Consider the following 13,114-nt stretch of genomic DNA (forward strand, 5'->3'; position numbering starts at 1 on the left):
ACTATAGTTATCATTTAGTATTTTTTTTTTATTGATGAACATGTTCTAAAGCTAACATTTTATAAACGTAAATTCACCAAGCTAATTTTTCAAAGATGATGCAATTTTTACTTTCCGCAAAAAATTATTTATACAAATATCTTATTTGAAGCATTCAAATAAACAACTTTCTTTCACTCATAAATGTGGTACGTTGGTTATAGTCAGTACATTCATTTCTACAAACAAGTGCTTTGTATTAAGTTAATTTAATAATGATAATAAAAAACGTAGTCTAGGAGATATTTGTATTATAAATTAACTTAATAAAAAAATTCTCCCAATTACAAATCTTAGTTCTATGCATTCAAGAAAAAAAAATTAAGTCAACAAATTGAATTAATTTTAAGTTTCAATCAATTATATAATGTACATGATTCATAGCGTGTCTGCATAACAATGATCAGTAAACATACTGCAACAGTGAACAATATTCACATATAGAAGATTAAGTGCTAAATACTTTCTATCGACTAACGACTATGAAAATAAAATCATTCATTCCCTTAAAAAACAAACCACTAAATATAAATTAGAGTATGAAATAGAATTTACAATCCTAATATTGTGTTGTCAATTATTTTTTAAGCCTAATATTTTATTCTCAATTTTCTCAAAAGTCAAATCACTTGCGATTTAATTCCACGGATTAATATAATTGAGGATTATTGAAACCAATACATTTTCAGCCATAGGAGAAAGTGTTAATGGCTCCTGGACTACTTTCTAATTCTTCAACCTGAATAGTCATGATTATCATATAGATCTTGATCATATAATTCTCCTTTGACCATTCGTCCGCCGAAATAACGTCCATTAAGTACATCTCTTGCTCTTTCAGCCTCTGAAAAAAATAAAATCACAATCATGAAGTATTCAAATTTGATTGATTGAATAATTTATTAATAATTTCATCGAGTCGAGAATCGAGAACTTACCTCCCATTTGTGAAAATTCAACGAAAATTTTGACAATAACCTCGGGATCGTCTTCATCTTCCGACTGTTTTTCGTTATAGATTATAACTCTTTCAACTACACCGAATTTGGAGCATTCATCTTGGATTTCTTCTTGTAACGTTTGATCGACGTCCTCGGGCGAGACCATATTACGTAAAACTACGACGCGAGATTCTACCTTACGCATAAGCTTTTGCATTACCAGATGACGTGCACTCTGCCCTTTAATAGACATATTTTCTTGCTGCTGAAGTGTTTGTGGCTCAGCTTCTTCTAATAATTTTTTTTGTAGCTCTTCTTGCTGTTTCGCAACAGCTTGTTCTTGCGCTCGTTTCATGGCTTCTGGACCTGAAGTTGGTGCAATGAGAGAAGCTGTAGACGTTACTGCTGGCTGGGACACTGGTACTGGAATTGGTATAGTTTGCCCAATGGCTGTAGGTGTTACAACTGTTGGTGGTGGAATAACCACAGATTGTCCAGGTATAGCAGGAATAATAGCTGCTGGCTTACTCAAAGCTTGTGGAATAGCAATGCCTGGTGGTGGAATTAGTGGAGCAACAGTAGGTACTGGGGTAGAAGAGGCAAGAAGAGGAGCGGATGCAAGTGTAGGTCTAGCTATGGGTATTACAGAGTTTATCAATGGCGTCGCAGCAGCGCCTAATTTATTTAATCCCAATGCAACAGCGTTGCTTGCCACTGCATCCATAGCTTGAATTTTAGCAGTAGCCGCTGCGGCAGCCACAGCTGCTGCTGTTGGCATCATGCTGTTACCAGTTGGTGGTCCCATCAACGCGTTAGGTGGTGTAATTGCTCGTCCTACGCGTAAAAATTGTCCTCCAAGATCGAATAGGTTCATCGATGATATAGCTTCAAGAGCCGATTGCATGGTCTCGTATTCGATGAAACCATAGCCCTTATGACGATGAGGCGAGCTGCTTTGAGCAAGTTTGCAATAGGTGATGGGACCAAACGCCTCGAAGACTGACTTGATATCATCCTCCGTGAGATCTTGATGGATTGACGCTACGTAAATGCGATTGTAGTGTTTACTTTCTTCTGTGATTTCATCAATGACCGATTGAGCTTGAGGCATGTTGGATGGACGCCCAACGACCTGGTGGACATTCAAATCAAATTAATAAATTAAATTAACACTATTTTTTTTACTTATTCTAAATTAAAGTAAAAATATTATTTTAAAATTAGAAACAGTAATAAAAAGTATTCAATAAAAAAATCAATTTGAAAAGTTATAAAGTAAATGAGAGGTCTTTAGTACTCTAATTACAACTATAAATAAAGAAATTGAAAAAAATCATTCATAAACCAACTCATTTACTTTATCAATAACTCAAAGAATCTTTACTTTCTTATGTTTACTTTTGAGTAGAATTGAGAGATATTAACGATTAAGGTTGGAATATTAAGGAATAAGGTTAAAGATTCTTCAATTTAGAGAAAACTTTGTCTATAAGAAAAATAGGATAAGTAAAATATAGAAGGAAATTAAGTTACTTCGAACCTCCATGGATTCATTAGGATTTTTCAAGGACAGGTTATTCGGGAAATTAGTACGACCAGCTACCTTGATATTTCGTCCACCAATAGTAACTCCATTCATTTGCTCAAGCGCAAGTTGCGCTGCTTCGGGTATTTCGTACTCTACGAATGCAAAACCTTTATGTTTTTGAGTAATTGGATCCCATGACATGTTGATAGACTTGATTGGTCCAAAAGGAAGAAACGCCTGCCTAATGGTGTCCTCTTTCAACTCAAAACTTATGCTTCCAACGTAAACTCTGTTGAACAAAAAAATTATTTAGTTAAAAATTTTAAAAATAAATTTATTCGTAGAGTGACTTTACCAATAACCGGCCAATGAAGCAGTGATTTATAGTACTAGGTAATTTTCTTGTGAAGTTCACAAATAATTACATTTTTCATATTGACAATAAAAACTTGAAAATTCCCCAAGCTGTCTAAATTCAGAAGAAGACTTGAAAAAAAAATTTTTAAATGTCTCGATTATTGAGTCATAGCCAGGTATTAATAAAGTCACCAAATTATACCATACAATTAGAGCTTGATTCATCAACCCTTTAGTCACATAGTTCCCAAGTACTTTATCAATTCAAATAACTATGTACATGCAATATTATAAACCAAAATTTTAATCATTGAAACTTCAAAACTTAAAAAAAGTAGATGGTTTTCATACAGAAACTAATATGTTAAAATAAAAAAGTTAATCCACAAGAATGAATTATCATGAAATGAATGGAATTTTGGAAATTTTGTTAATTCAGAACAATAGAAAAGCATCGAGGGTCCTAATTATTTTGTAATGGTTACAACATGCTATTATGCACCTCTAAAGTATAGCCCATGAAACAATTATTGCTAGGAACATTTTATATTTATGATAGTTATCAATAAAAAATCATGGTAATTACTAAGAATAAGTTGACAATAAAACAATCTGATAGTGAAAAATAAAGCAAAGAGAATAAATGAGATTATAAAAATTAAGATGAAGTCGGCAAGAAAAAAGATCAATCTAATATGCTTGGTTAATGAATTAGGGAGTATATGGGATTTTGATTAAGTGAGATCTGATATAATAGAAAGTACAATGGAATTCTAAGATAAATGGAAATAGGGGTAGTTTTTTATGAAAAATTTGATTTTCGGAATGGTAAACCAAACGAACCTGCACATCAGAGCTAGAGCCTGCTGTCTTTGAACCTGATTCCTTTGACTAGCCATTTGCTGTAACACAAATACCCATAACACTTGAATGATACCCATTCCCTTACTTATTTATTTATAATTTTATTCTATTTAGCTCTTTTACCATGTTTTAAATTTAAAATTTTAAGTTTTATTATTTAATATAAAAACTCTCTCGCATTACCCATAAGAACTCTTTTTTTCAAACCAAAGGGACTTAGTGTTGATGATGGTATAATTTACCTGTGTTTGGTATTGTTTATTTTTAATTTGTTATTAAATACTAACCTGCACATCAGACCTAAAACTTGATGTCTCAATGCGTACTTAGTTTTCTGGAGAAAAAAAAAATTTTCAAGATGAATAATTATTTGTTTGAAAAGAATACTTTCCATAATTAGAGATCAATATTATTTCACACAGCTGGGATTATTGTGAAATGTTTTTGAAGCATTTCTTCACTTCATTGATCTCTTCATTTTTTTGATTATATTTTATTATCATTTTAATTGAGGAAAAATATTTATTTTGTTTTAGTTATTAAATTATAATTTTGGCAAAGAGCTAAGATATATTATGCTTAAAAATTTCGTGGTAAAATCTGTAACTATAGTGAGAATATTAATCATGATAATAATAATATTAATAATATCATTAGTGTTAATATTGATTTTTACAATAATTATATGAAAAAAAAAAAAAAAAAATTATGATCACATAATTGATACACTTGTATACTTCATCAAGTTGCAGATTTTCACACAAAATTTGTTTATTAATTTTGAGATAACTTCATTTTTTTTCTTTTAGCAATCATAATATTCTATCTTTGTCTTTCAAAAATATTAATTGTCACCAAAAATAAAAAATCAATTACAATCAATAATTCAAAACCATGAAGTTACCCTATGAGGGGTAGGTAGTGAAAAACTGGAAACTCTCGGAGAATGTATAATTTATCAGCCAAGGCAGATATCACATACTCTGAGTTTTTTTTGCTAAATACAAATACAGTTTTTCGTGAATCTCCCAGCCGAAAGTAATATTTTGATTTTGCTTGGTGAGAGCAAAATGCAACTTTATGTTGGGGTGGCACAAAAAGATTTAAATGATTGCTCACCTGCTGTTGGTGTGCTAAAGTTTGTTTCATTAAGACCATTTTAATACTTTGTTCCATTGCATATTTCTTAGCTCTTGTTACAGTTTCTTGCTGTTCTGATGATATTTTTGGTAGGCCAGCGCCTAAAATTCCAGGTAGTGACATGAATTTTGCACCAGGTCCTAAAAATTAAAAAAAAAATGTTATATCGGTTTTCCTACTATTTTGGATGTAAAATAAGTACACACAATTGAATATCAGATCTTATTAGCTTAACGCTCATACTTTAAAGGAATCGACTTTTAAGTATAATTAAAAGGACTCAACTTGTTACAAAAGTCACGAGTAAATACACATCATATTTAAACATACTTAGAAAATGGTTGTTTATGACTCTTAGAACATAAAAATAGAATAAAATATTAAAATATTTACCTGCTACTACTTGTCCTGTTTGATTGAGGTCATAAATAGGACCATTTAAAAACTCTGAACCTGTAAAAAAAATAATAATTAGATGATTTCAAAATAAAACCTATAATACTTGAACCATCGTTTTTGTTGATCTACTTATTTATCTTAAAAACGCACAACATTTTTTTCTCTTATTCAATTATATTTTCCGTGTCACTGATGGTTCAAGCATTTTATTATTTTATCATTTATTTTTATTTATTTTCTTTACAAGAATTCTAGTAATGATCTTTGCATTGCTTGGAACCAGAATCATGTGTTTAGTTCTGTAAAATTGAGAAAAAAAACAACATTATCAGTAGACATGAAAGCAAAGAATATTGAGTTGAAAAATATTTTGTAAAGTACTTCTGGCACAAGGACAGTTAAAAACTAAATCAATATAACATGATTGGTTCATGGTTAATAGGTCAAAATGATGCCACTCAGCATTTCCATGATGAGGTATCCACATGGAACTGAAAGCTCAAATAAATTAAAACAATCTCATAAGATAATACCTATATAAAATGGGTAGAAAAGAGAAATTCTTCATAAGAAACATTGAAATTTATAGTATTAAATTGAGATTAATACTTGTACATTTCAAGTAATCAAAGAAAAAAATTATTTACAGACTTTATTTAAAGTTCATTAAGGTCAAATAAACTCTATTCTCACACATTATACTTTTAGATGCATAATGTTATTTTGAGTATAATCAAAAGAAAATAATATATGCATCAATCACTACCAATACAGCTGGAATAATGTTTCTGAAACAGAAATAAACAAAAATGACGCTTTGATAAGATGCTTGTCTCAAAGGGAAGAAATTTGAGATTAAGTAATTCTTTTAAAAATCATCATGTATAGATTAATATACTATGTTTATAAATTGTATGATATTTAAGAGACCAAACAAATTATTTTTGTAATGCTCTTTACATTAAGATCCAGAAAATGTCCGAATATGTTTGAAAAAAAGTAATAAATTTTCAGTATTACATTAGTCTACTGACAACCAGTTTGAATAAAAATAGTTGTCTATTTATTAATCATGGTACTTAGAAAAAAATAACAATAAAATAAATATTTTTTAAAAATATATTCCCTAAAATATTTGAGCTCAAGTTCAGACATTTAAACAAATAAATTCAAACAAATTCAAGTCATTTTTCGATACATGTATAAACATATATTTTCAATCATGCATGACTGGACTTTTAAGCCTACATTGAGAATTTTATGAATTTCAGTTTATGTCTGAAAATTGATATGGCCAACCATGTTCATGGTCAAGCAATGAGAGTTGCGCATACTAATAATCCGAGACTGACGTGACGCAGAGATCTGTAAGCACAAAGCAAAGAAGAATACTGAAATAATTTCTCTTTGCTAAACAATTAAGATTGCCTGATCCAACCTAATAATTCGATTATGCCCTTTTTTGAAATTGTAAAATGTAATTGTGGCGATTTAAAATGAATATCCAGATTGAGGAGGTGATTAAACTTACCTGGTTACATAAATAATTGAAAATAAACAAACAAAAAAATTATATATAAATATGATTATAAAAAAAAAAAAAAAATATCGCCACTGCTCTATTTAAATACAAATCTCTTTCGGCAAGATTTAAATATTTAATTTTTTTAACATTAATTTATAATTGAAAATAAAAATATTAAGTAGCTTACAGTATCAAGAGAGAGATTTGTAATTAAAAGTAGCAAATAATTTTCTATCCTACTATGCTGACCTATCTAACATTCGTAATAGTAATGTACTCGACATATTTAGGTGTGGTGAGTCAGTGGAAGAGTTTGCGCAAAACTCAGATTGACTCTCTTTCTTTTCTTTGGTGCGCGCTCACGATCACAGCTGAGTCGAAGGCCACAGATTTTGTACTGTCTTTCCACTGTAACATCTCAGAACAGAAGGACAACCATACATTAGTTTTAAGGTTTACAGCCCTACCATATGCCTAGCAAATAGTTTACATTTATTAATTTCCCCCCATATACCTTTTAAAATTAGAACATTAAGATATACATAAAACATCTTTGAGAATATTATACCATAGCAGGCTCTTGAAAGCCTTGGTGTGTCAATGTGATGTAAAAATTAATGCTAGATAATAAATTTTTCCTACATTTTTCTTCTTTAATTTGCAGATTTCAGGAAGGTGATACTACCAAATTTGTAACAATGATATAGATGATATATAAAATCTTTTAGCAATTTACCTTCAAGTTTTGGTTTCTTCATGACAGGTTCCCCCATATTTTCATGCATCACTGAGGCCTGCTAAAAAAAGATTTACTTGTAAAAAACAATAAAATTGATAATAGTCATAATAATATTTAAAATGATTGGTTAGTAGTAATTACTACTTTGCTTGCGAGTCGTTTGCTATTTATAGTTAAATTGATTTCAAATTATCTATAATAATTATCGGCTTCGCCTCGGTTGCTTATTTCATGTGCCCTGGGACTTTTCTGTTTTTCCCGGCCTAGGGCAGTAACCCACGTAAGAAGCGCCAATACGATTATCACGGACCAATACTGGCACAATATTGGCTGTCAGTACTGGTTTTTTTTTTCATCTTGGTCCAGTACTGGCTGGATACTGGAATGATAACTGTAAATCAGTACTGGCAACCAATATTATGCCAGAACTGACCCAATATCAGGTGCCATTATCGAGCCAGTATCAAAAAAATATTTTTTGGTATCCAGTACTGGCCCAAGATTGTGGAGAGTGTGGGCCAATACTGGCTGCCAGTACTGATTTATTGTTATCATTCCAGTATCCAGCCAGTACTGGTCCAACATTGATTCCAGTACTGACACCAACGCTGTCAGTACTGGCCCAGCACTGGCCCACGATAAGATGCTACGTGGGTATTATACTATTTAAGCACTCAAAATTTAAAGTTTTAGTGTCCCCTGTTGGAATTGATGATAACATTGCGGTGCCACGGATATCGTAATCGTGCCTATAATAACGACAAATAATGTTGATTTGTATGTTAAACTACACGCACTATTTCAAGGCATTTAATTTGATTAATTTAGAATACTATATGATTATTATAAATTTTGATCAAATTAACCATTGTTTGATTCATGGCCTAGGGACTTTTCTTAACTCCCCAGCAGAACGTAAATATTTCGTTCCGGTCATAAGTTGGAGGGGAGTCTTACTTTCAGCTGGCATATCGTGAATAAGTGGATATTCAACGTCACGATTTAATCGCACCAGTTCGTAATGAAACTGTGAGCTATGAAGATGTCTAATTTTCTTTATGTCATTAGAGCGAAAAATAATAGAAAATAATTCTTCCATACTGTCAACAACATCACCACGGAAAGAAACATAAGACGTAATCTCCGCGTCCGCCATGATGTTTTTGCTGGCTATATCGACCACTTTCACAAAAGCACGCTTATCGTATACAGAAAAATGCAATCGCACTTACCATTTGCATAACTCCGTTCATGGTTGCCATTTTGTGGACGTAATAGACGACGATCGCGAGTTAACTTTAAAAAAGTAATTTAAATGTTTAGTTGGAGTAATAATAAGTCTCCGAGCTGACTGATCGCGACAGATGAAAAGCTAGCACTTTGGTCTTTGATGCTTTGCTGAGGTAAGCAAACGTACGACTGCAGGGCAACGTATGCGCTTGACACTACAATTGTCGGCCGTAGCCTGTAGCCTGTAAGCGCGTGAGGAGCGCTGTCGGCTTTACGGCGTTCAGTCATTCTGTTCTTTGTCATTCTTTCGGGACCGTCACTTAACTCGATAATTCAAATCACTCTAACAAGCGATCATTAATAACTTTCATTTTTCTATTTTTTTACGATATTAAAAACTATCAAATCTGATGAGTAATCTTATTAATTATCTGTTTCCATTTATTTTACTGTCAGAATCTTATTGACAAATTATATAAATGAAAGATTCACTGATCTCAGTTGCGAGGCTGTTTCGTCTGCGCTTCGTCACACCCTAATATTAAAGATTTCGAAAGTAAGCAGTATAAAAGCACATGTGCGTTTAGTTCCGCACTTTTCGGAAAGGTTAATAGAACGCATTAGAGTTATTGACTGCACAGAAACTGAAACGACAATTAATATAATTAATAGTATTAAAGTGATAACAATTCATTGTCTCAGCAATGGAGCAATCTGGTTACGAAGTTCGAATTGTTGATGATCTGAAAGTAAGTTTTTACTGCAATTTACTCAAATAGAAGTGCAATCTAATTTTTTGTAAAAAGTAACTCAAATTATATCTGCTATTATTACCTCCAGGGCAAAGGGTTATTTGCGACCAAATACTACAAAGAAGGAGATGTTATTTTTGAAGAAAATCCCTTGGTTAGCTGTCAATTTGCTTGGAATCAAGAATACAAATATTTGGCCTGTGACTTTTGTTTTAAACCTTTAGAGACTGCAGAAGAAAATGTTAGGCGCTTGACAAACAATAAGAATTTAATGTTGCCATACCCTGAATGTTGCGAGACAGATAAAGCTTCCATTACAGAATGCGAAGCCTGTGGTACCAAATTTTGCAGTTCCAATTGTCTGAATGAAGCTTTGACAAGGTATTTTTTTTTTCAACTTTGATCTTGCTTTTTTTATTAAAAAACTAAATGAGTTGTTTTTTCCAGGTATCATCAAAGTCTTTGTTTACAGACAAAAGATATCAATGATTTCCACCCACTTGTACAATTAAAAGAAACATGGAAACAAATGCATTATCCACCTGAGACTGCAACTGTAATGTTGATACCTCGAATGGTTGCTATGATCAATCAAGCAACAGATAAGCAAGCTATTATTTCTGCTTTTTCCCAATTCTGCAATAAAACTGTTAATGAAGCTCAAGAAATTACTCACAATTTATTAGGAGATAAATTTATTGGTCAGATTGATGTTCTTAGACAGATGGTCTGCAAAGCTGTTGATACTCATCTTGTTCCAGAGGTATGCAGAGGATCTCCATGTATATACTTTTATATTTTTTAACTTAAATTTATGAAAAAATTATTTTTATTTACAGTGGTTTACTGAAGAGGGATTTAGAAACTTGATGGCTCTTATTGGTACTAACGGGCAAGGAATTGGTTCAAGCCCACTCAGTAAGTGGACCAAAAATCTTGAAGCTTTAGAACTGCCAAGAAATGAACGTAAGCATATAGATGCGATCATTGACAAAATTTATGATGATATAGAAGAAGGTAAATAAATAACTTACCTAATTACTTACAATGTAGATCAGTTAAGTTAGTAAACTTATAATGTAGTACAATGTTTCTAAAATATATTTTTGTATTATTTTAGTTGTTGGAACATTTTTGAATAATGAAGGATCTGGTTTATACAGCTTGCAATCATGTATAAACCATAGTTGTTTCCCTAATGCAATTGTGGAATTTCCTCATGGTAATAGTCGTTTAGCTGTAAAAGCTATACAAGACATGCATCCTGGACAAGAAATATGCATTTCCTATTTAGATGAGTGTCACACTTCCAGAAGTAGACACAGTCGTCAAAAAATTTTGAAATCGCAATACTTGTTCATTTGTCAATGTGATAAATGTATTTTAGAAGCTGATGATTCTGATGTAACTAGTATAAGTAGTGAAGACTGTAGTGATCCAGACTCAGACTTTGAATGATTGTAAATATAATTTTTGTGATAGAACTAAATGTTTAAGCATTTAAAAAAAAGTTTGTTGTAAATCGAAGAGTCAAACATCTTATTATAAAGAATCCATTGAATAATTTTCTACTATTTATATTATTTTTATGTTATTAAATATGATCTATTTTATGACCAGCATATTTAACTGAGCAAAGTGATTTTTGATAAAAAAATATTATGGAAAGCATTGTCATTATTAAAATATTTATCTGCATACTTTCAAAGTACAGTTTCACTCAGTTTCTATTTTATTGTCGTCAATATTAGTTGTATGTTGCGTGATTCATTTATAAACATTGATACTAATAATATACCAATTAATTACATCATTTTTACAATTCAATAATAGATATGAACTATCCAGTAAAATATATTTACACTTTACACACATTAACAAGTTCTTCACCTGTTAGCACCTGTAACAGACAGTTCATTTCTTCCTAAAGTTAGAATATTTGTAGCATACACTGGCGTAGGAGTTAAGAGAATTTTGTGATAAACCAAATTCCTTAGGAGATTAGGAATGCTTGTACTTCGAAATTCAATGCTATAATGAAAAAGAAAATGAATTAATATTTTTGAAATAGTGTGAAAAATAATTAAAAATTACCCTGTAAAAACAACTTCGTCAGGAAATTTTTCTAGAGCATCTTTGTGCCTCCACTTTTCATCAATATTTTTAACTCTTAATGTTTCAAAAGTTGGGGGATTTTCTCCTAAGATTTTGTTAATATAATCTCTGCGATGAGTGTGTTGAGTAAAATCTGTTCCCATAGCGCTAAAAAAAATTACTGATGAATATTTTTCTGTTGTTTCAATTGGTAAATAATTGTATAGAAATCTTATACTAACATTTGAACAGGTGGTGCTTTTCTTAATCTTGGTGCATCTTTTATGTGATCTCCCTTAGCTATAGCTTCCTTTCTTGCTCTCAATAATTTAACCAAGGATGGGATTGATTTTCCAAATAACTTTATTTGTTTACAACTTTTATAACCCAGAGCAGCAGTCAATGTTGTCAGATAACTTTTAAGAATAATTTTTTTGCAACAAAAAATACAACTTTCATCCTCTGGTACACAAAAATAAGTTGGCAGTGATGGTTTAGCTGCTCTTTTTTTCCTCGGTTTTTCTTGCATGGAAATAAATATGAGACTGTCATATTTTACGACATGACAGATAATATTCATATGGTATTCAACAGCACAGTTTTCAACCTGTGATTCAATGTCTTCTTCCGAAGGATGATCTGGAGCTTCTTTACCTTTCAATTCATATCCATACCAAATTTTTTTGTAGTAATGTCTGCTAACATCTTTAAAATTAATTAAAAGTTAAATGGAGAATGTTAAGAGCAGTAGTCGTTAGTTGATACTCACCAATTACTCGTAAAAGTGCTAAGCGATCTTTAAGGACCTTGTCATCAAATTCTTCTCTTTGCTGTGTTTATAAATTAGGAAATAAAATAGTAATAGTGATAAAATACTTATGTAGTTTAAAATGTTAAATTATATCAATTTTTCTCACTTCTATGCCAGCTTCAATAATTTGAAGAGCATTGGCTGTCTTAAAGCTCTGATGATTTTTTACAAGTTTGGATTTTATTTTTTTCCATTCTAATTCAGGAAAGACTGGCAGGACCGCTGACTCCAATTCTTCGAATTTGAATTTTTTTATAACTGCACCCAGTTCTTGCCTCGTACTCGACGAAACTGTAAACGGAGTTCATCATTATTTTTGTTTTCTAGCACAGTCGGAATTCAAAATGCACAACAACAACGTTAACTGACAGTTCGACATAACCTTCGAAACGCAACGGTCTGCAAGTTAAAAACTCGCGTGTGTTTATTATATGGTATACGTAAGTAATATCAACTCACCGGTCGGCATTTCGTGTTGTTATCGCTTGGCTACAAGCCATCGATTACAAAGTTGAATGTAAATTGGAAAAGCGTCGTGATAAGCATTTGGCGGGTAATCTGTAACTGGCACTGGCGCTGCGAGGCTCGCGCCTAATTTTACGTCATTTCAACGCATAGCCGGCTGCGACTTGTTTACATGTAAAGCTGTAAGTATCGCCGTACAGCCAACATGGCGAGTTACTCAAAATATTTCA

At 31.7% G+C, this 13,114-nt stretch overlaps 3 protein-coding genes across 8 annotated transcripts; 1 reads left to right on the plus strand and 2 right to left on the minus strand.

Annotated features, from left to right (window-relative positions):
- Positions 1-10: 10 nt before the first annotated feature.
- On the minus strand, positions 11-8,988 carry LOC106659128 (poly(U)-binding-splicing factor half pint). Of its 6 annotated transcripts, none has more exons than XM_014381484.2 (8): positions 8,765-8,988; positions 7,530-7,590; positions 5,263-5,322; positions 4,849-5,009; positions 4,017-4,063; positions 2,521-2,797; positions 978-2,112; positions 11-883 (listed from the first exon to the last, which is right to left on the minus strand). In XM_014381484.2, the coding sequence occupies exons 1-8, from the start codon at positions 8,792-8,794 to the stop codon at positions 774-776; spliced, it is 1,881 nt and encodes a 626-aa protein (XP_014236970.1). In that variant the 5' UTR covers positions 8,795-8,988; the 3' UTR covers positions 11-773. The 6 variants fall into 6 exon arrangements, with proteins under 6 accessions (XP_014236970.1, XP_023317200.1, XP_014236969.1 ...); XM_023461432.1 differs by lacking the exon at positions 4,017-4,063 and adding an exon at positions 3,709-3,767 and having other exon boundaries at positions 7,530-7,587; positions 8,765-8,987; XM_014381483.2 differs by lacking the exon at positions 4,017-4,063 and adding an exon at positions 3,709-3,767 and having other exon boundaries at positions 8,765-8,987.
- Positions 8,989-9,091: 103 nt separating this feature from the next.
- Positions 9,092-11,138, plus strand: LOC106658737 (SET and MYND domain-containing protein 5). Its single transcript, XM_014380828.2, has 5 exons — positions 9,092-9,511; positions 9,603-9,895; positions 9,962-10,277; positions 10,354-10,531; positions 10,635-11,138. Exons 1-5 carry the CDS (start codon positions 9,467-9,469, stop codon positions 10,970-10,972), a joined length of 1,170 nt encoding a protein of 389 aa, XP_014236314.1. The 5' UTR covers positions 9,092-9,466; the 3' UTR covers positions 10,973-11,138.
- An 85-nt stretch (positions 11,139-11,223) lies between these two features.
- On the minus strand, positions 11,224-13,027 carry LOC106658738. Its single transcript, XM_014380829.2, has 6 exons — positions 12,879-13,027; positions 12,526-12,710; positions 12,378-12,438; positions 11,851-12,313; positions 11,609-11,776; positions 11,224-11,545 (listed from the first exon to the last, which is right to left on the minus strand). Exons 1-6 carry the CDS (start codon positions 12,886-12,888, stop codon positions 11,401-11,403), a joined length of 1,032 nt encoding a protein of 343 aa, XP_014236315.1. The 5' UTR covers positions 12,889-13,027; the 3' UTR covers positions 11,224-11,400.
- Positions 13,028-13,114: the final 87 nt, after the last annotated feature.

The sequence above is a fragment of the Trichogramma pretiosum genome, unplaced genomic scaffold (assembly GCF_000599845.2).
Source record: "Trichogramma pretiosum strain Unisexual culture from Peru unplaced genomic scaffold, Tpre_2.0 scaffold2, whole genome shotgun sequence".
NCBI classification, from domain to species: Eukaryota; Metazoa; Arthropoda; class Insecta; order Hymenoptera; family Trichogrammatidae; genus Trichogramma; species Trichogramma pretiosum.